The sequence below is a fragment of the Oncorhynchus gorbuscha genome, linkage group LG06 (genome assembly GCF_021184085.1).
Source record: "Oncorhynchus gorbuscha isolate QuinsamMale2020 ecotype Even-year linkage group LG06, OgorEven_v1.0, whole genome shotgun sequence".
Taxonomy (NCBI): Eukaryota; Metazoa; Chordata; class Actinopteri; order Salmoniformes; family Salmonidae; genus Oncorhynchus; species Oncorhynchus gorbuscha.
In genome coordinates, this window is record NC_060178.1 from 57,866,313 (window position 1) to 57,890,189 (window position 23,877).

General features: G+C 44.2%; 1 protein-coding gene across 2 annotated transcripts in view; it reads right to left on the bottom strand.

The window, feature by feature from the left end:
* Positions 1 to 23,877, bottom strand: part of LOC124038145 (adhesion G protein-coupled receptor A3-like) — a 304,056-nt gene that overhangs the window by 262,716 nt on the left and 17,463 nt on the right. For both annotated transcript variants that reach the window (XM_046353649.1, XM_046353648.1), the window contains exon 2: positions 15,288 to 15,359. In XM_046353649.1, the coding sequence (XP_046209605.1) occupies positions 15,288 to 15,359 (72 nt within the window). The remainder of the gene's footprint in view (positions 1 to 15,287; positions 15,360 to 23,877) is intronic.

The following is a 23,877-nucleotide window of genomic DNA, read 5'->3' on the forward strand; positions in this document are numbered from 1 at the left end:
ACCGTTTGTTGCAATTCCGATGACGCTCCCTTGTTCAGATATCGGTAAGTGGACTGGAGGGGATGAAAGGGATAACGAATCCAGTTGTTTGTGTCATCCGTTTCAGAAAGGTACCTGCGTAATTGTGCACCCAACTCAATCAGATGCTTCGCTATATTACATTGACATTGTCTGTAAGCTTGAGTTAATTTGCAAAAAAAAAAAATAATACAATTATGGAAAGACTGATGCGCAGAATAACTGATGAATTTACGAATGCTCAACACCCGTTGAGATGCTTTGCGGTTCGTATGGATAGCGTAGCTAACAAATTGTCAGTCAACATAAGGTGTAAGGTAACTTATTTGAAAATACATGACTTTATTACATTGGTCAGCATTTTGTTAACATTTGTCTCTGTACTTTGCTCTGGTCATATTTGCCTCAATCCTAACTAGAAAAAACATCCCGACAGCATGATACTGCCACTACCATGCTTCACCCTAGGGATGTTACCAGGTTTCCTCCAGACGTCACGCTTGGCAGTCAAGACAAATAGTTTAATATTGGTTTCATCAGACTGGAGAACCTTGTTTCTCATGGTCCGAGACTCTTTAGGTGGCTTTTGGCAAACAAGCGGGCTGTCATGTGCCTTTTACTGAGGAGTGGCTTGCGTCTGGCCACTCTACCATAAAGGCCAGATTGGTGGAGTGCGGCAGAGATGGTTGTCCTTCTGGAAGGTCCTCCCATCTCCAAAGAGGAACTCTGGAGCTCTTTCAGAGTGAACACTGGGTTCTTGGTCACCTAATATAATAATAATAATATATGCCATTTAGCAGACGCTTTTATCCAAAGCGACTTACAGTCATATGTGCATACATTCTACCTCCCTGACCAAGGCTCTTCTCCCCTGATTGCTCAGTTTGGCAGGGCATCCAGCTCTTGGAAGAGTTTCTTCACCTGTGGTGAAGAAGCCGGATGTGGAGATCCTGGGCTGGCATGGTTACACGTGGTCTGCGGTTGTGAGGCCGGTTGTATGTACTGCCAAATTCTCTAAAATGACGTTGACAGCAGCTTATGGTAGAGAAATTAACATTTTCTGGCAACAGCTTTGGTGGACATTCTGCAGACCCAGGGTGATTTCACACACTTCCTGTCTGGAAACCATAACAAATATTGTAAATAAATAATTTTGTTCAAATGTTGAACCAAAATCATAAGCAAGGGGGGAATGCTCCTCTTTTTTAGGCAGAAAACCAGATTTGATGATAGCCTTGCAGAGAGATCCACTGATGCCAGGCATCACAGAGAAGAGAGAGAAGAGAGAGAAGAGAAATTGGCCTCTTTAGACATTGCCTGCATACCAGTGTTAATTTTTAAAACTATGGAACATTTTGGTCTAGTTAAAGGGACACTGGGATTTTGGCAATGAAGCTTTTTATCTACTTCCCCAGAGTCAGATGAACTCGTGGATACCATTTTTACTGCATGCAGTTTGAAGGATGTTGTTAACTAGTGTTATCCTTATTGATGACTCTAGTGTTCAGAGACTTACAGTCATAGACTTACAGTCACTGCACTAACGCTAGCTAGCATTGGCTCGTGAAACGACCTCCAACTTTCTGCATACTGGACGCATAATGAAGATCCACTCGCAGCCAAGTTGCAGCCTTCTGGTTGAGGCGACAAGGTTTTTGCCTACGTTCATGATGACATTGACCACTGGAAGCAAAATAGCACCATAACATCAAAGATCCACCACCATATTTTACAGTAGGTATGAGGTATTTTCTGCATTTTTTATTTTTTTATTTCACCTTTATTTAACCAGGTAGGCAAGTTGAGAACAAGTTCTCATTTACAATTGCGACCTGGCCAAGATAAAGCAAAGCAGTTCGACACATAAAACAACACAGAGTTACACATGGAGTAAAACAAACATACAGTCAATAATACAGTAGAAAAATACGTCTATATACAATGTGAGCAAATGAGGTAAGATAAGGGAGGTAAAGACAAAAAAAGGCCATGGCGGAGTAGTAAATACAATATAGCAAGTAAAACACTGGAATTGTAGATTTGCAGTGGAAGAATGTGCAAAGTAGAGATATAAATAATGGGGTGCAAAGGAGCAAAATAAATAAATACAGTAGGGGGAGAGGTAGTTGTTTGGGCTAAATTATAGATGGGCTATGTACAGGTGCAGTAATCTGTGAGCTGCTCTGACAGCTGGTGCTTAAAGCTAGTGAGGGAGATAAGTGTTTTCGGTTTCAGAGATTTTTGTAGTTCGTTCCAGTCATTGGCAGCAGATAACTGGAAGGAACGGCGGCCAAAGGAAGAATTGGTTTTGGGGGTGACCAGAGAGATATACCTGCTGGAGTGCGTGCTAAAGGTGGGTGTTGCTATGGTGACCAGCGAGCTGAGATAAGGGGGGACTTTACCTAGCAGGGTCTTGTAGATGACCTGGAGCCAGTGGGTTTGGCGACGAATATGAAGCGAGGACCAGCCAACGAGAGCATACAGGTCGCAGTGGTGGGTTTATGGGGCTTTGGTGACAAAACGGATGGCACTGTGTAATCAAATCAAATCAAACGTATTTATATAGCCCTTTGAACATCAGCTGACATCTCAAAGTGCTGTACAGAAACTGCATCCAATTTATTGAATAGGGTATTGGAGGTTATGTTGACATCGCTAAAGTCTAGGATCGGTAGGATGGTCAGTTTTACAAGGGTATGTTTGGCAGCATGAGTGAAGGATGCTTTGCTGCGAAATAGGAAGCCAATTCTAGATTTAACTTTGGATTGGAGATGTTTGATGTGAGTCTGGAAGGAGAGTTTACGGTCTAACCAGACACCTAGGTATTTGTAGTTGTCCACATATTCTATTTTCAGTGATCAGGTTTTCCTGCGCTATTCGATGAAACTCACGCTCTGTTAAAGTCACAGCCGTGATTTAACCAGTTTTAGAAACGTCAGAGTGTTTGCTATCCACATATACTAATAATATGCATATACTATATTCCTGGCATGAGTAGCAGGGCGCTGAAATGTTGCGCGATTTTTAACAGAATGTTCGAAAAAGTAGAGGGTCGACTTAACAGGTTAAAGAAGTGGCTCGGAGTTCCACGATGCCTTACCACCATAGGCCTCTATGGAGATGGTGTCCTCAAGCTGCCCCTCACCAGTCTAACAGAGGAATTCAAGTGTGCAAAAACCAGGCTCCAGATGACACTGAATGAATCTCGAGACCCAGTGGTGAGCAACAACGCGCCGACCTTGGCAACTGGGCGCAAATGGAGGCCAGGAAAAGCAGTCCAGGAGGCAACAGCAGCCCTCAGACATGCTGACATTGTGGGTCATGTTCAGCAAGGGAGAGGAGGCCTTGGGCTAACTAGCCGTGCTGCTTGGAGTAAGGCCACTGCACCAGAGCGGCGTAAGATGGTAGTGCAGGAAGGACGCCATCAGGAGGAGGCTGCAAGGTGGGCCAAGGCAGTCTCTCTTGCCAAACAGGGACAGTGGATTCGATGGGACAGTGTGGAGAAGAGGAAGATCAGCTGGAAGGATCTGTGGGCCATGGAAGCGAGGCGGTTGAGCTTTTCCATCAGAGCAACATATGACGTCCTTCCAACACCAGTTAATCTTCACCAATGGTATGGTGAAGATCCGGACTGTGCCCTCTGTTCCATGCCAGCCAACCCCAGGCACATTCTCACAGGGTGTAAAACAAGCCTCACCCAAGGACGCTACACTTGGCGTCACAACCAAGTCCTTAAAAACCTTGCGTCCGCCCTGGAGGACAAGCGAGCTGCCACCAACTCCCTACCACCCACAGCAGCATCACACTCCTTACGGACAAACTTTGTCCGCGAAGGGGCTAAACCACCGAAGAGCGGCTCTACACCATTAGAGCGAGACCAGCTGCGCTTGGCCCGCGACTGGAAAATGCTAGCTGACATTGGCCGACAACTTGTGTTTCTTCCGGAGATCGCAACCACCACCCTAAGACCTGACATGGTGCTCTGGTCCCGTTCACTCAATAAGGTCTTCATCATTGAGCTCACAGTACCCTGGGAAAACTCAGTAGATGAGGCTTATGAGCAAAAACATCTGTGCTATGCTGATCTAGCTGCCGAAGCACGGCATCATGGCTGGAACACAGAAGTCCGACCAGTGGAGGTGGGCTGCAGAGGTTTTGTGGCAACATCTACAACCAGAATGCTTAACCACTTGCTCCTACCTGGCACGCAGGCGTCCCATCTAGAGCTCTGGAAATGCAAATGCGCTACGCTAAATGCTAATAGTATTAGTTAAAACTCAAACGTTCATTAAAATACACATGCAGGGTATTGAATTAAAGCTACACTCGTTGTGAATCCAGGCAACAAGTCAGATTTTTAAAATGCTTTTCGGCGAAAGCATGAGAAGCTATTATCTGATAGCATGTAACACCACAAAAGACCCGCAGGGGACGTAAACAAAATAATTAGCATATTCGGCGCTACACAAACCGCACAATAAAATATAAAACATTCATTACCTTTGACCATCTTCTTTGTTGGCACTCCTAGATGTCCAATAATCACTATTGGGTCTTTTTTTCGATTAAATCGGTCCATATATAGCCTAGATATCGTTCTATGTAGACTGTATGATAAACGGAAAAAAAGAGCGTTTCATAACGTAACGTAATTTTTTAAAATTCAAAAAGTCGACAATAAACTTTCACAAAACACTTCGAAATACTTTTGTAATGCAACTTTAGGTATTAGTACACGTTAATAAGCGATAAAATTCATCAGGAGGCGATGTAACTTCTATAGGTGTCGTCTGAAAAAAAACATGGCCGAGAGAGCTCGAACCAAAACATCCGGTCGGAGAACGGAGGGAAGGAGTTCCCTTGAACCGGTTAGACCAAGAATCAATTGCGAATCAAATGACAAGACTCTAGACAACGTGTGGTAGCTGTAGGCGCTGAAACCTCGGTCTCATGTAATTTATGTTCACTTTGAACAATTCCTGGAAGTAAGCGCAAGGATATTTATTTCCATTTTCAGTGATCAGGTTTGTGATCAGGTTTTCCTGCGCTATTCGATGAAACTCACGCTCTGTTAAAGTCACAGCCGTGATTTAACCAGTTTTAGAAACGTCAGAGTGTTTGCTATCCACACATACTAATAATATGCATATACTATATTCCTGGCATGAGTAGCAGGGCGCTGAAATGTTGCGCGATTTTTAACAGAATGTTCGAAAAAGTAGAGGGTCGACTTAACAGGTTAGAGACCTGGGAATTAAGGGCCAGAGGCAGCGTTCGGCAATCAAAGCTGTATCAGAGGCGGCAGAAGGCAGCAGTCAGTGGCTCTGGATGAAGAGGAAAGACCCCAGCTGGGCCCTGAAGTGAGAGGGCCAGAAGGTATGCGGTCAACAATGCTTGACTCAGGGAGGAGGACGCCATGGATAGTCCCATGGGATGTTGGCTATCAACAACAAGGCAACTCCTATGACTAATTGGGAATGGGACGCAAGCGTAGGATTGATCACACTGTCGCTGGCCGCCTTTGGGGAGGGTGTATAGTGTGAAAGGCCGAAACACCCTAGGAACCAAAGGTACACTACTGACGATGCGCTCCCCAAATTTCAGCACACTCACTGTTCATTAACTCTTGGAAGTGCTTGCACAAAGGATAGTAACATCTGATCCTGTGTTCTTGGAATCAGGATACCCCGGCTCACTGAAGTGTTTCAGGAAGCGTTTGATAGTGATGAGTGGAGGTTGTTTGACCGCTGACCCATTACGGATGCAGGCAATGAGGCAGTGATTGCCGAGATCTTGGTTGAAAACAGCAGAGGTGTATTTAGAGGGCAAGTTGGTTAGGATGATATCTATGAGGGTGCCCGTGTTTACGGCTTTGGGGTGGTAGCTGGTAGGTTCATTGATAATTTGTGTGAGATTGAGGGCATCAAGCTTAGATTTTAGGATGGCTGGGGTGTTATAAAGCATGTTCCAGTTTAGGTCGCCTAGCAGCACGAGCTCTGTAGATAGATGGGGGGCAATCAGTTCACATATGGTGTCCAGAGCACAGCTGGGGGTGGTCTATAGCACGCGGCAACGGTGAGAGACTTGTTTTTAGAGAGGTAAGGACAGAACTCTGCAGGCTATCTTTGCAGTAGATTGAAACACCGCCCCCTTTGGCAGTTCTATCTTGTCTGAAAATGTTGTAGTTTGGGATGAAAATTTCAGAATTTCTGGTGGTGTTCCTAAGCCAGGATTCAGACACAGCTAGAACATCCGGGTTGGCAGAGTGTGCTAAAGCAGTGAATAAAACAAACTAAGGGAGGAGGCTTCTAATGTTAACATGCATGAAACCAAGGCTATTGCGGTTACAGTCATCAAAAGAGAGCACCTGGGGAATAGGAGTGGAGCTAGGCACTGCAGGGCCTGGATTCACCTCTACATCACCAGAGGAACAGAGGAGAAGTAGGATAAGGGTACAGCTAAAAGCTATGAGAATTGGTTGTCTAGAACGTCCGGAACAGAGAGTAAAGGGAGGTTTCTGTGGAGATAAATTAGCTTCAAGGTATAATGTACAGACAAAGGTATGGTAGGATGTGACTTCAGTGGAGGTAAACCTAGGTATTGAGTGATGATGAAAGAGATATTGTCTCTAGAAACATCATTGAAACCAGGTGATGTCATCGCATGTGTGGGTGGTGGAACTGAAAGGTTGGATAAGGTATAGTGAGCATGGCTAGAGGTTCTACAGTGAAATAAGCCAATAAACACTAACAAAAACAGCAATAGACAAGGCATATTGACATTAAGGAGAGGCATGCTTAGTCGTGTGATCATAAGGGTCCAGTTAGTAGTGAGGTTGGTTGGGGTAACGGCGATTCAGAAAGCTAGCCGGGCCATTGGTAGCAAGCTAGCATAGGATGGAGGTCTGTTTTTAGCCACCTTGTGAGTTTCCGTCGGTAGATTAGTGGGGTTCCGTGTGGTAGAGGGGATCAATCCAATTGGCAAAATAGATATAGTTATAGTGACCCAATATTTTTTTTCGATAGATCAATTCAGATAACAGCCGATAAGAAAGCTAACGATTAGCGGGCCGCAGATGGGCGTTCAGGTAACGTCGCGACGGAGCGGCCAGTTGGATAACTCCCTCGGGCAGATAACGTCGGTAGTCCAGTCGTGAAGGACCGGTGAGGCTCCGCGTCAAGAGTAAAACGGGTCCGGATTGTTAATTGTAGCTCAGGAGTGGCTGATGGAACTCTTCAGCTGGCTAGCGCCGGAATGATTGATGTTTGCTCCGGGATCGACGTAAGGCAGTAGTCATACGGATAGCAGCTGCAAGACCCAAGTGTAAATGTCCAGAGCTTTCGGTTGAAATCTGGGGATATGGAGAGAAAAATAAGTCCGGTATGTTCTGGTCTGAGTCGCGTTGTACAAAACTGGCGATAGTTTTTCGAGCTAAAGGATAGCTGATGACCATTAACCGTGGTTAGCTGAATACTAACGTTAGCTAGTAAACTGGCTAGCTTCTGGCTCGCTTCTGGCTCGCTTCTGGCTCGCTTCTGGTTAGCTTCTGGTTAGCTTCTGGCTAGCTTCTGGTGAGCTTCTGGCTAGCTTTTGGCTAGCTTTTGGCTAGCTTCTATTGTGGATTTCAGATTTGAGGTAAATAATACTTTTTTTAAATTGGTGAGACGGGTTGCAGGAGAGTGTTTTGAAGTTGAGTTTTTGGAAAAGAAAATACATAAAAGATATGCGAAGAAATATGTAAATATATATATATATATATATATGGGACATGACAAGACGAGGGCAAAGGACGTCTGACTGCTATGCCATCTTGGAGAAAAAATGTATTTACAAGGTATTTTCTGCATACTTATTGTTCTTTCAGAAGTCCAAACCCACCGCTAGTGAGTGTGGCCAAATGCCTCTATTTCAAGTTCATATGACCATAACACCAGTTCCAACCCAAGTGCCAATGCTGGCTCAATGTCGTTTTTCTCACAAGGGGAGGGTGCTGGAGTATTTGAAACAGGGGATCCAATAATTCTGACCCCCTTACTTTGAGAATGTGCTATTTATTACTTGTTAAACAAAATATCTTTCTCTGAGCAATTGTATTAATAAACAATCATTTAAAAAAAATCTAAGTATATAATATAGCTCGTACTTCGTCTATTTTGCTCATCTTTATCAAGGGATCTAATCATTACAGACCCCACTGTGTCATCGACATCAAAGCTTTAATCAATACACAGTCAATTATATTGGCTGCCTGCACCCTTTAACCCAGGATGCAGTTTTATAACCCTACATGTCACATTATCCCTCAAATAATATACATTTACATTTTACATTTAAGTCATTTAGCAGACGCTCTTATCCAGAGCGATTTACAAATTGGTGCATTCACCTTATGACATCCAGTGGAACAACCACTTTACAATAGTGCATCTAAATATTTTAAGGGGGGAGGGGGTGAGAAGGATTACTTTATCCTATCCTAGGTATTCCTTAAAGAGGTGGGGTTTCAGGTGTCTCCGGAAGGTGGTGATTGACTCCGCTGTCCTGGCGTCGTGAGGGAGTTTGTTCCACCATTGGGGAGCCAGAGCAGCGAACAGTTTTGACTGGGCTGAGCGGGAACTGTACTTCCTCAGTGGTAGGGAGGCGAGCAGGCCAGAGGTGGATGAACACAGTGCCCTTATTTGGGTGTAGGGCCTGATCAGAGCCTGGAGGTACTGAGGTGCCGTTCCCCTCACAGCTCCGTAGGCAAGCACCATGGTCTTGTAGCGGATGCGAGCTTCAACTGGAAGCCAGTGGAGAGAGCGGAGGAGCGGGGTGACGTGAGAGAACTTGGGAAGGTTGAACACTAGACGGGCTGCGGCGTTCTGGATGAGTTGTAGGGGTTTAATGGCACAGGCAGGGAGCCCAGCCAACAGCGAGTTGCAGTAATCCAGACGGGAGATGACAAGTGCCTGGATTAGGACCTGCGCCGCTTCCTGTGTGAGGCAGGGTCGTACTCTGCGGATGTTGTAGAGCATGAACCTACAGGAACGGGCCACCGCCTTGATGTTAGTTGAGAACGACAGGGTGTTGTCCAGGATCACGCCAAGGTTCTTAGCACTCTGGGAGGAGGACACAATGGAGTTGTCAACCGTGATATATATATATATATATTATCATTGTGAACAAAATTGCACTTGTTTGTTGCTCAATCAGGAAAAGTGATTTGTCTTTTGAGGATGTGCCATATATACATCAATCACTATCGAAGGAGACACTAGCCTAAATAGGTGTGGATAGATGTCAGTAATATACCTCTTTCCAACAGAAAACAACAAGAACAAACTTTAGAGGACGAGTCACCCTCCTGACATCCATTTACAGAGTGAAGAACGCCAGTCGCCACCCTGCATTTTGATGCTGTCTCAGAGGTGAGGTCATTTCACTCTACTCCATCGCTCTGCCGCTCTACACTTAACCGATCTACTCATCATGACATATAGGACCTTTTGGTCAAGGTTGTAAGTGGCCAAAACAACATATGTCCTCTCTTAAGTAAATGCCTGTGGGCAGGAAACTCAGATTGATGCACATCACATACTGTAACATGCTTACAGTTGAAGTCGGAAGTTTACATAAACCTTAGCCAAATACATTTAAACTCCGTTTTTGACAATTCCTGACATTTAATTCTAGTAAATATTCCCTGTCAGTTAGGATTGCCACTTTATATTAAGAATGTGAAATGTCAGAATAATAGTTGAGATAATATTTATTTCAGCTTTAATGTCTTTCATCACCTTCCCAGTGGGTCAGAAGTTTACATGCACTCAATTCGTATTTGGTAACTTTGCCTTTAAATTGCTTAACTTGGGTCAAATGTTTCGGACAGCCTTCCACAAGCTTCCCATAATAAATTGGGTGAATTTTGGCCCATTCCTCCTGACATAGCTGGTGTAACTGAGTCAGGTTTGTAAGCCTCCTTGCTCGGAACACACACTTTTTCTGTTCTGCCCACAAAAGTTCGATAGTATTGAGGTCAGGGCTTTGTGATGCCACTCCAATAACTTGACTTTGTTGTCCTTAAGCCATTTTGCCACAAGATACTTATTTTACACCATAATTTGCAAATAAATTCATTACAAATCCTACAATGTGATTTTCAGGATACTTTTTCTCATTTTGTCTGTCATAGTTGAAGTGTACCTATGATGACAATTACAGGCCTCTCATCTTTTTAAGTGGGAGAATTTGCACAATTGGTGGCTGACTAAATACTTTTTTGCCCCATTGTACATACACATACAGGTAACTGCCAAAATAAAGGAAACACCAACATAAAATGTCTTAGTAGGGTGTTGAGCCAGAACAGCTTCAATGCCCTTGGTATAGATTCTACAAGTGTCTGGAACTCTATTGGAGGGATGCGACAGCATTCGTCAATGAGAAATTCCATCATTTTGGTATTTTGTTGATGGTGGTGGAAAACATTGTCTCAAGCGCCGCTCCAGAATCTCCCATAAGTGTTCATATGGTTTGCATCATTTTCATGCTCATTAAACCATTCGTGACCACTCGTGCCCTGTGGATGGGGTCATTGTAATCCTATGGGGGCATAGCCATGGGTGCCAATGTAATGGCCTGCCAAGCATTTTTATACATGACCTTAAGCATGATGGGATGTTAATTGCTTAATTAATTGTTCATGTTAATTGCTTAATTAGGAATCACTTCTTGTATCCCTCATTTACTCATGTTGCCATTATTTTGGCAGTTACCTGTACATATCACATGCTACATAGGTCACATACTATTACTGAATTCTCAATTTGACGTCATGGGTTTCAAGGAAATGAAATGCTATGGAATGGGATAGTTTACATTGTGGGAACACATTGAACTAGTAAAGCATCACATCTTGACAGAGAACAGTGGTGTCCTTTGTTCATATGCATGCTATAAATTTGACCCACTTTGACAGATAATGAGCCTGTCACGCCTTGGTCTTAGTGTGTTGTGTTTTCGTTGATTGTTTGGTCAGGCCAGGGTGTGACATGGGTTTGTTTTGTTGTATTTCGTATTGGGGTTTTGTGGTTATTGGGATTGCGGCTGAGTAGGGGTGTAGTATGGGCTTGGCTGCCTGAGGCGGTTCTCAATCAGTCAGGTGATTCTCGTTGTCTCTGATTGGGAACCGTATTTAGGTAGCCTGGGTTTCGCTTTGTATTTCGTGGGTGATTGTTCCTGTCTCTGTGTAGTTTCACCAGATAGGCTGTAACTAGGTTTCACGTTCCATTTTGTTGTTTTTGTATTTGTGTCAGTTATTTCATGTACCGCGATTCATTCATTAAAGTCATGAGAAACCACCACGCTGCATTTCGGTCCAACTTTCTTTCGACAAACGAAGAACGCCGTTACAGAATCACCCACCACACACGGACCGAGCAGCGTGTTAACAGGCAGCGACAGCATGAGCAGTGAAGGGAGGACGTTATGGACAGCAGAAGTATGGAGTATACTACGTGGGAAGAAATAGACAGGTGGGCGGTCGACCCAGAGAGAGTGCCGGCGCCCGCCTGGGATTCGCTGGAGCAGTGCGAAGAGGGCTATAGGAGAATGGAGTCGAAGAGAAAGACACGGCAGCGACAGCATGAGCAGCGAAAGGAGGATGAATTATTCGGAGAATGGACATGGGAAGACGTGTTGGATGGCAAAGGTTGTTTCACTTGGGAGGAGATACTGGCCGGAAGAGATCGCCTCCCATGGGAACAGGTGGAGGCACTTAGGAGAGCAGAGGCAGCAGGAGATAGGAGCCGACGATACGAGGGAACACGGTTGGCAAGGAAGCCCGAAAAGCAGCCCAAAAAAATTTTTGTGGGGGGGCTTACAGGGAGTATGGCTATGCCAGGTAGGAGACCTGCGCAAACTCCCTGTGCTTACCGGGGGGCTAGAGAGACCGGGCAAGCACCGTGTTATGCTATGGAGCGCACAGTGTTTCCAGTGCGGGTGCATAGCCCGGTGCGGTTCATACCAGCCCTTCGTATTGGCCGGGCTAGAGTGGGCATCGAGCCAGGTAAGGTTGGGCAGGCTCGGTGCTCAAGAGCTCCAGTGCGCCTGCACGGTCTGGTCTATCCAGAGCCAACTCTCCTTGTTCATCGTGAGGAGCCAAGGAGGAGACCAGAACCAGAGCCGGTGTTAGAGGTGAGCGAAGCAGAGACATTGAAGGAGTTAATGGGGAAAGTGGAGGAGAGAGTAATGAGGGAGTTGCTAGTATGGTGCTATAGGTACGATATTCGTCCGACGGAGCGTGTCTGGGATTTAATGGCACCTGGGTCAGCGCTCCATACTCGTCCTGAGGTGCGTGTGTTAGTCGGCTGGTGAAAAATGTGCCAGCCTCACGCACTAGGCTTCCTGTGTACCTACCTAGCCTTGCACGTCCTGTGCCAGTCCTGCTCTCAGGCTCTCCAGTACACCTTCACGGTCCAGTCCATCCTGTGCCACCTTCACACACCAGTCCTCCGGTAGCAGCTCCCCGCACCAGGCTTCCTGTGCGTGTCCTCGATCCTGTAGCACCAGTTCCAGCACCACGCACCAGGCCTTCAGTGCGCCTCGCCTGTTCAGCACAGCCAGAGCCTTCCTTCCCTCCTGCGCTGTCGGAGTCTCCCGCCTGTTCAGCGCTATCAGAGCCTTTCTCCTCTCCTGCGCTGTCGGAGTTTCCCGCCTGTTCAGCGCTATCAGAGCCTTCCTCCTCTACAGCGCTGCCAGAGCCTCCTGCCTGTTCGGAGCAGCCTGAGCTGTCAGTCTGCATGAAGCAGCCAGAGCTGTCAGTCTGCAAAGAGCTGCCAGTCTGCAAGGAGCTGTCAGTCTGCAGGGTGCTGTCAGCCTGCATGGAGCAGTCAGAGCTGTCAGCCTGCATGGAGCAGCCTGAGATGTCAGTCTGCATGAAGCAGCCAGAGCTGTCAGTCTGCATGAAGCAGCCAGAGCTGTCAGTCTGCAAAGAGCTGTCAGTCTGCAAAGAGCTGCCAGTCTGCAAGGAGCTGTCAGTCTGCAAGGAGCTGTCAGTCTGCATAGAGCAGTTAGATCCGTCAGTCAGCCATGATCTTCTAGATCTGCCAGTCAACCAGATTCTTCCAGATCTGCCAGTCAACCAGTCTCTTCCAGACCTGCCAGTCAACCAGTCTCTTCCAGATCTGCTAGTCAACCAGAATCTTCCAGATCCGCCAGCCAGCCAGGATCTACCGGAGCCTACTACCTGCCTGAGCTTCATCTCAGTACTAGGCTTCCTCTCAGTACTGGGCTTCCTCCTGTGTAGTTTCACCAGATAGGCTGTAATTAGGTTTCACGTTCCGTTTTGTTGTTTTTGTATTTGTATCAGTTATTTCATGTACCGCGATTCATTCATTAAAGTCATGAGTAACCACCACGCTGCATTTCGGTCCGACTTTCTTTTGACAAACGAAGAACGCCGTTACAGAGCCCAGGACTATATAGGTGAGATTCAAGCCATCACCCAACACGTCTCCTCTCTGAGGTGATGAAATGTATCAATTCCAGTGTTGGTAAAACAAAAGGTAAAATAATTGCGTCGAACATGAATCTCCATTTTGAGCAGGTGGTTGCAAATATATGCTAATCAATGGTACATAGCCAGCAGCTCAATAATCAAAACATGATATAATCTTTAAAACAGAACAATATGCAGAATAATATTCCATACCCTCAAATGCCTGAGTAACTAGAAACACCAATATGCTGTATAATCATCACCTCAGTCTCGTCCCAATGTGTCTAGCTACCTCCTCTCCCTTCCAGATCCAGGGTACAGAAATGGGGACTCACAGTGTGGTAGAATCAAAATTCCACAGCATCACAGACGGTGCTGTGTAAGCCTGTCAGTCAGCCGTAGCACCACAGCCTTCTGGGTGCCAAACGTGCAGACTCTGCAACAGCTGGCCCCCACAGCCCACTCACTGAGGGCACCTGTAAGCGGTGCTTTGGCACACCCCGCTCGTGATAGCACAGCCGGTGTGCACTGCCAACAGCTACAGCTGGCAGGATGGACGGACTGGTCATGAGGGAGTCTTGCCCATCCCTATGTAGCCGTGAGATGTTGCCAACAATTTGTCAGTGAGATCCGCTATTGGTTCCTTGATTTGTCGCTAGAAGTGACGTTTTGCTGTTGCACCAATTTGCTTTGCTGCGGTCCCCAACTAAGTGTTTTCACACCCTCTTCCGCTGCACTCCCACTCTTCTCGTGCTTCTCTGCCTGTGTTCACATGAGCAAACTAGGTGAAAAATCTGTCGATGTCCCCTTGAGCAAGGCACTTAAGCCTAATTGATCCTGTGAGTCGCTTCGGATTAGAGTGTCTATTAAATGATTAAAATGTACAAATTTTACATTTTGAGAGCAGAACCTTGAAAACAGAAACCTGGCTAAACAAAACAGGGAAAATGGAATTTGGGAAAAAAATGAACGGAATCAGCCAACAAATAAATGGGATTTTATAGGACCCAATTTATGATATGACGTACACTGAGCATACCAAACATTAGGAACACCTTCCTAAGATTGAGTTGCACTCACCCCTTTGCCGTCATAACAGCCTCAATTCGTCGGAGCATGGACTCTACAAATTGTAGGAAGCGTTCCACAAAGATGCTGGCCCATGTTGACTCCAATGCTTCTCACAGTTGTGTCAAGTTGAGTTGATGACCATTCTTGATACACACGGGAAACTGTCGAGCGTGAAACAGCGTTGCCATTCTTGACACAAACCAGTGCGCCTGGCACCTACTACCATACCCTGTTTAAAGGCATTTACATTTTTTGTCTTGCCCATTTCACCCTCTGAATGGCACACATACACACTCCATGTCTCAATTCTCTCAAGGCTTCAAAATCCTTCTTTAACCTTTCTCCTCCCATTCATCTACACGAATTGAAATGGATTTGACACTTGACATCAATACGGGATCATAGCATTCACCTGGATTAATCTGGGTCAGTCTATGTCATGTTTTGTACACTCAGTGTATATTCTATTATATATTATAAATATTAAGAAATTTACTCAGGCAATTGATGTTAAGTGCAGTGTCTTGAAAGTGGAAGCAGTCAACATTTGATTTGGGCTAGCATTAACAACAAGAGCTCCTTGAGCTTTACCCTAGCCCCCGTGGCTGTCCCCTTGCACTGTCCCTTCCACAGCGCAGGCAGGGTCATTCTCATGATGACAGCCATTATGGCTCAGGGGAGGACAAACATAACAATTCCCAGCAGCAGATGGCTTACTTACAGTTTCTCCAGGACTGTCAGGCCAAAGAAGGAGGCATTTTTCAGCAGTGAGATCTTGTTGTTACTGAGGATCCTGTGGACAGAAGAGTGGAAAGGATGACTGTGAGATGGTGAGCCTTTCGACATATTAGTAGACTTATTAGTAGATATCACAAAAATACAGACAAATGTCCAATAAATGATGCATCCTGTCAATAACCTGGTGAGAGATAGAAATGTATCTCTGATTTAATCTGGCCTTAAATGTCCCATCTTGGGTGCATTTCTTTGGTCTTATTTATGGATTTTTGTGGCTATTGTTTGCCATTTTTGATGGCTAGGAAATATAACCTCATTGAAGACCGAATGCGACCCCCGGGGCAAAACATGTTTGACCCCCCTGATCTACAGCTACCACTATGAACAAACAAGTCAATTAACAAGTCATTCATTCAAGACTCTCTGCAAAGCCTCTTAGCAGAACACACCCAATTACTCAAAAACATTAGTCATAACACACTGAGCCTCCGGAAGGAGTTCAGCTAACCACCATCACAGAAACAATTACACAAAAGCAAGGACGAATGCAGTGCACAGACACACAAATGCACATCATCCCATAGCGAAAAACAGTAGCCCATCAGTGTTGTGTCTGGAGGGTCCAGGGGGACTTGTTAGGACACAGATGGAGGGCTGTGTTACCTGCTGCTCTAGTGAAACAAACAAACATATCAGACAAAAGATAAAGTCCACCCACACACCAGTAAACAACCACTAGTCTGTGTTCAACCACACATTCACACGCACACAGACATTTACACCCTGCCTGCCAACACTTTACGAACAATGCAGGATCTCGGCAACGTTCTTCCATTGATTTCCACTCATGGACTTGAATACAGCAGTAAATTATTTTGACTTTGAATGCTGAGATACCTAGAGATACCCCTCTCTACTGACCCTCCTTCCCTTCGGAGCTGTAGGCTGAGTGTGTAATGATTTATGTCACGCTCATTCCTCTGCCCAGATGCACATAATTTGAAATACACCTAAAATGGCATTTTGGGGATTTCATATCTGCTAAAATATTAAATCGCTCTTGCCAGACTTTAGATCATCCTGTCTGCTGCAGGGCTGGCCTGGCAGTAAGGCCATGCAGTGCGTGATGGAGCATGGCAGTGAGTCTGCATGCAGACGGGGCCTGCTGCTTTGCATGCACCACGTTGCATGTCTCCTACTGGCACGCTCCTACAGACAGACACCCAAGGTCAAATCACTCGCTCGTCTTCCTCCTCCCCTTCCATTCTCAGGAGTAATGGCAGAGGTTTGGCAAGAGTGGTAATTAGGTTGTGTCACGAGTCATCTTCTTTTGTCACCTTCTAATGCCCTAGGATTAAGCAGTGTGATCCCACAATGCATTGTGCTGAAGAGGCAAATTACTCACCAGCCTAGCGGGAGGGGGGTGGGGGTTTGTAGTTATTTTGGAATTGGCATGATGTGGGATACACACACTGAAAATGTACACAAAAAAAAATTATATTCAAAGAACATTTTGAGAGCACAAATAATGTATAATGGCATTAAAGACCTTTAATAGAGACTGCTGAACAAGTTCATATTAAAATCGGTCAACGGAGAGACAAGCTACTGCATAGGAGCACAGGTTGAGAGTTAAAAACTGAGCATCATAAGAGTTTTGCCAGAAGTTCAAAAGAAGTAGTTCACTATTTTAAAACTTGATGTTAGATGGTTCCTCACCCTGAATGTAGTATATTGACCAGGAAAAACTGAAATCCATGGTTCTGTTTTTTTTAAAGCAGCCACTACAAACTAGACCAATTTGCATACCGCCCAAAAGGTCCACAGACAATGCACTCGACATTGCTCTACACACTGCCCTATCCCATCTGGACAAGAGGAATACCTATGTAAGAATGCTGTTCGTTGACTACAGCTCAGCACTCAACACCATAGTACCCTCCAAGCTCATCGTTAAGCTTGGGGCCATGGGTCTGAACCCCGCCCTGTGCAAATGGGTCCTGGACTTCCTGAGGGGCCGCCCGCAGCTGGTGAAGGTAAGAAACAACACCTCCACTTTGCTGACCCTCACCACAGGAGCACCACAAGGATGCGTGCTCATCCCCCTCCTGTACTCCCTGTTCACCCACAACAGCATGGCCACGCACGCCTCCTACTCAATAATCAAGTTTGCAGACGACACAACAGTAGTAGGCAATGACGAGACCGCCTACAGAGAGATGAGGGCCCTGGGAGTGTGATGCCAGGAAAATAACTTCTCACTCAATGTAGAAAAAACAAAGGAGCTGATAGTGGACTTCGGGAAACAGCAGAGGGAGCACACACCTATCCACATCGACGGGACCGTCGTGGAGCAGGTGGAAAGGTTCAAGTTCCTCGCTGTACATATCACTGATGATCTGAAATGGTTCACACACCAACAGCGCCTTCACCACTCAGGAGGCTGAAGAAATGTGGCTGCACCTTAGAGGCTGCTGCCGCCTATACATAGACTTGACATCACTGGCCACTTTAATAACGGAACGCTAGTTACTTTAATAATGTTTACATATTTTTGCTTTACTCATCTCATATGTATATAGGTCTCGTATGTATATAGGTCTCATCACATAGGTATATAGGTTTCTGTACAGCACTTTGAGATATCAGCTGATGTAAGGGTTAGGGTTAGGGCTGTATAAATCAATTTGATTTATATACACACTGTATTCTATTCTACTGTATTTAGTCTATGCCACTCCAACATTGCTCATCCTAATATTTATATAATCATTCATTATTTTTTTTTAAACTTTTAGGTTGTGTGTATTGTGTGCATTGTTAGATATTATTGCACTGTTGGAGCTAGAAACACAAGCATTTCGCTACACCCGCAATAACATCTGCATGTGATGAATAACATTTTATTTGATTTCTCACATCCTCCCTGTACAGGCAGAACACCCCTCTGAAGGGCAGGCAGCCAGTGGCATGTATTCATGGATGCCAAGGGAAGGCAGACTTCCCAAAATATTTTTAATTAATTTATCATTTGTATTTTTTTATTGGTTTCTTTTGTCTCTCTGTGTTTTCATAATTTTCTTTCAATTCGTAAGTGACTTTAGAACACTGGAGAAATCGCCCGAGCGAGAGAAACAGCCCCCTCTGTCTCAGTATGTGTAGCCCAAGTATGTGATTCTGTCTGGACAAAAAGACTAGGCCATGCCTCCGTAGCATTTGATTGATTGATGCCAGCAAGCATTTGGCCTCCCTTGGCAAATCAGCGTTGAGCTGAGCTCAACTGTTGGTAGTCCTGGCGCAAAACCACCCACCAAGGGAGGCCAGTTTGGATTTAGCTTCACTCCAATAAAATCACATCAAAAGCAAAACGTATTTGTCAGAAAAACATGTCTGTTTCTGGTCTGCTTGTGTTGTCCCACAGTAGCTAGATACATCGGCCCTTCCCTAAGCAAAGGATGGAGATGGGGAATTGGTCTTAATTCTCTGTACAGGACAATGACAGAGATTGTAATCTAACCATAAATTAGTATATTGTGCCACTGGCCTGAGACGATTGCAGTTCAGTATGTAGTCTAGTAGGCTCACGTTAGCTGGTTCATTCTTGCCCTTGCGAGGAAGTCAAGCTAGCAATCATTTTAGCCAGGTAGCCTTTGACAACAAAAACTAAAAAGTGTGTACTACTGTATGACACTGTCATAGACCGTTTTGTCAACATGAAAGAGAGGAGGATGGCAACTGGTCTACATGTAGGGCGAGTCAAGAGTTTTTTTTTCTTGCGCACACACGCACACACAAACAGAAAACAGTACCATGGATTGCCACATGACAATTTGTTAAATTGATTGGACTAAATTGTTTTTGGTATTTTTAAGATTGTTTTCACTGTATTAAACTAAGGATATATAGTCTAGTTGATTTCATGAAGCTTAAATGTTTAAGTTGAAATGGTGCTGGAATAGTGGAAGCAGTGGTCTGTTTTCTTTGTGATGACTTGCAGTAATTCTGTGGTTCTAAATCAGTAGTTGTTTAGTAAACTGTCGGAAAAACATGAACCTGCATGACCACACTGTAGGTCATGTAACTGTTCGTTACACACAATGTTTTCATTGTGGACTTCACAGCACAGATGTTGCTCTACGGTTTTGTGATGAAACAAATGTACACTACCTTTAAAAATGTTGGGTCACTTAGAAATGTCCTTGTTTTTAAAAGAAAAACATTTTTTCGTCCAAAAAAATAACATCAAATTGATGAGAAATACAGTGTAGACATTGTTATTGTTGGAAATGTAAAAAGCTGATTTTTAAATGGAATATCTACAGTACATAGGCGTACAGAGGTCCATTGTCAGCAACCATCACTGCTGTGTTCTAATGGCATCTTGTGTTAGCTAATCCAAGTTTATCATTTTAAAAGGCTAATTGATCAATAGAAAACCCTTTTGCAATTATGTTAGCACAGCTGAAAACTGTTGTTGTGATTAAAGAAGCACTAAAACTGGCCTTCTTTAGACTAGTTGAGTATCTGGAGCATGCCCAGAAACAAAGAACTTTCTTCTGAAACTCGTCAGTCTATTCTTGTTCTGAGAAATGAAGGCTATTCCATGCAGAAACAGACGCCTCAAGTCCTCAACTGGCAGCTTCATTAAATAGTACCCGCAAAACACCAGTCTCAATGTCAACAGTGAAGCGTTTGTGTTCTTTTACCCATCTTAATCTATTATTTTTATTGGCCAGTCTGAGATATGGCTTTTTCTTTGCAACTCTGCCTAGAAGGCCCGCACCCCGGAGTCGCCTCTTCACTGTTGACGTTGAGGCTGGTGTTTTGCGGATACTATTTAACAATGTTATCATTATTTGGTTATACCTTCCTTAATGATATCACAAAACAACAACTTATTTGACATGATTATTGTTTAGAGCCCCATGAACCATTTACCACATTATTTACATTAGAAATATTGTTTCAATGTCCAACCTTGTGATGTTATTACAGTTCTGCAAAATCTCTCTCTGTTGTAACAAAGGGATTTTTAACTTCCATTTCTGCAGAGTGGGAGAAAGTGTTGCTGCAAGGTATTTAAAACCGTCATAAAACTGGCCAACTCCGCCACCACTTCCCCCCCTTCCTCTCTGGTGGGAGAGGGGGCTCTCTCTGATCTTCACCCAGGAGGGAAAGTCATGACAGGAGATTATGAGGAAATGATCAAAAGATAGATAGGAGTTACATAGTTTAGAATACACAACTCATCTTTCATTGACAAGCTATAAGACAATTATTGATGCCCAGAGCTGGAAACATATCAGATGGCTTCCACAACATGTGAACAATATCAGGAGAAAAAAATGGGATCGATAAACCTAACAACTTGAAATGGGCAGATGTTTTCGTATGTGGTGTCAGGTGTGGTCACGGGGCGTTTCAAAGTGTCCCTAAACCTCTCCAAAGTAACATATGTCTGTAAATTAGATAACTCCAGTGCTATTACATATTTGCAATCCCTAAATTATATTTGTTCAGTATAAAAACACAATTTATTCCATATCAACCTCCACATCAAACATTCTGGTGGTGTTAAGGGGTATCTAGGGTACATTCAAGTGTCATTTTAACCTCTCCAAAGTGTCCGGATGTGGTAATTGCACTGTTATGCACACTGTATGTGCCTAAAAGTTATTGTTCACTATAAAAAGAATGTTTCTACAACAGCAAACTCTCAAACATTGTGCTGGTCTTGGGGGACATACAGGGGATATCCAAGTGTTTTTTCAACTTCTCCAAAGTGCCTGAACATTTTGCCTAGGCATATTCAATGTATTGGTCCCACATATAAATGAACTGTTTACAAAAATAATATAAAAGCAACAAATACAGTGGGGCAAAAAAGTATTTAGTCAGCCACCAATTGTGCAAGTTCTCCCACTTAAAAAGATGAGAGAGGCCTGTAATTGTCATCATAGGTACACCTCAACTATGATAGACAAAATCAGAAGAAAAAAATCCTGAAAATCACATTGTAGGATTTTTAATGAATTTATTTGCAAATTATGGTGGAAAATAAGTATTTGGTCACCTACAAACAAGCAAGAGTTCTTTCCCTCACAGACCTGTAACTTCTTCTTTGAGAGGCTCCTCTGTCCTCCACTCGTTACCTGTATTAATGGCACCTGTTTGAACTTGTTATCAGTATAAAAGACACCTGTCCACAACCTCAAACAGTCACACTCCAAACTCCACTATGGCCAAGACCAAAGAGCTGTCAAAGGACACCAGAAACAAAATTGTAGACCTGCACCAGGCTGGGAAGACTGAATCTGCAATAGGTAAGCAGCTTGGTTTGAAGATGGGATGGCATATTGCTGAAGATTGCTGTGGTAGCCATGCTGGTTAAGTGTGCCTTGAATTCTAAATAAATCACCAACAGTGTCACCAGCAAAGCACCCCCACAACCCACACCCCACACCCACACTCCTTGATGCCTCATGGTGGGAACCACACATGCAGAGATCATCCGTTCTCGTACTCAGAGTCTCACAAAGCCTCGGCAGTTCGAACCAAAAATCTCAAATTCGGACTCATCATACCAAAAGACAGATGTCCACCGGTCTAATGTCCATTTCTCGTGGTTCTTGGCCCAAGCAAGTAACTTCTTATTATTGTTGTCCTTTAGTACTGGCTTCTGTGCCGCAATTCGACCATGAAGTTGTGATTCACGCAGTCTCCTCTAAACAGTTGCTGTTGAGATGTGTCTGTTTCTTGAACTCGATGAAGCACTTATTTGGGCTGCATGTTCTGAGGCTGGTAACTAATGAACATATCCTCTGCAGCAGAGGTAACTCTGGGTCTTCCTTTCCTGTGGCGGTCCTTATGAGAGCCAGTATCATTATAACGCTGGATGGTTTTTGTGACTGCACTTGAACAACCTTTCAAAGTTCTTGAAATGTTCCGGATTGACTGACCTTCATGTCTTAAAGTAATGATAGACTGTCGCTTCTCTTTGCTTATTTGAGCTGTTCTTGCCAGAATATGGACTTGGTATTTTACCAAATCTTCTGTATACCAACCCTACCTTGTCACAACACAACTGATTGGCTCAAAAAGGAAAGAAATTCCATTCCATCAAGGCAAAGGGTGGCAACTTTGAAGAATCTCTGTTTTGGTTACTACATGATTCCTTATGTGTTATTTCATAGTTTTGATGTCTTCACTATTATTCTACTATGTAGAAAATAGTGCAAATAAAGAAAAGCCCTTGAATGAGTAGGTGTGCAAACTTAACTGGTATTCCGCCACTGTGTGATGATTGTCTTTTTGTTGTCTCTGCCTTATTGTATACTGAACAAAAATATAAAACACAACATGTAAAGTGTTGGTTCCATGTTTCATGAGCTGAAATAAAAGATCCCAGAGAAAAGCACAAAAAGCTTTTTCTCTCAACTTTTGTGTAGAAATTTGTTTACATCCCTTTTCCAATATAATCCATCCACCTGAAAGGTGTGGTATGTCAAGAAGCTGATTAAACAGCATGATCAATACACAGATGCATCTTGTGCTGAGGACAGTAAAAGGCCACTCTAAAATGTGAAGTTTTGTCACGCAACAAAATGGCACAGATGTTTCAGGTTTTCAGAAAGTGTGCAATTGGCATGCTGACTGCAGGAATGTCTACCAGAGCTGTTGCCAGATAATTTAATGTTAATTTCTCGACCATAAGCTGCCTCCAACGTTATTTTAGAGAATTTTGCAGTATGTCCAACCGGCCTCACAACCGCAGACCACGTATAACCACGCCAACCTATGACCTCCACATCCGGCTTCTTCACCTGCGGGATTGTCTGAGACCAGCCACCTGGACAGCTGATGAAACTTCGAAGCATTTCTGTCTGTAATAAAACTCATTCTGATATGCAGGGCCTGGCTCCCAAGTGGGTGGACCTATGCTCTCCCAGTCTCACCCATGGCTGTGCCCCTGCCCAGTCATGTGAAATCCATAGATTAGGCCCAAATTAATGTATTTAAATTGACTGATTTCCTTTATTAACTGCAACTCAGTAAAATAGTTGAAATTGTTTCATGATGCGTTTATATTTTTGTTCAGTATATATCACGGTGGCATAAGAATGAATGGGTTATAGAGCAAACAACGCAATTACCACAACATAATTTTAATATGGCTTTTTTCCAGGCAGCTTCCTCGGTGATTTTACCCATGCACCGCTAATGCAAGCAGCCTCTGTTTGTGCAAACTCAAGCGTGTCCCTCACTGTGTATGCAGAGGAAACCAGCTCCTCGGCAATCCCCACATACCTCTCTTAGGCCTCTGCACAACGTCCAGGAAATCAGAGGCAAAACATAATTGAACATTATGTAAACAGCGCATGACTAAATTCGAGAGTGTCCTTCCAACTTTCTATTTACAATATCAATTATGTTCTCCTAGGATAAGCTGCTTTCAGGGGAACGGACAAATTAAATATTGTCTGGCTGGGCCGGAACAAATGGTGTATGTCATCACTCTCTGCATGTGTTTCTCTGATTAGCACTAACATGCAAAGGGTTAGGCCCTGTGAACC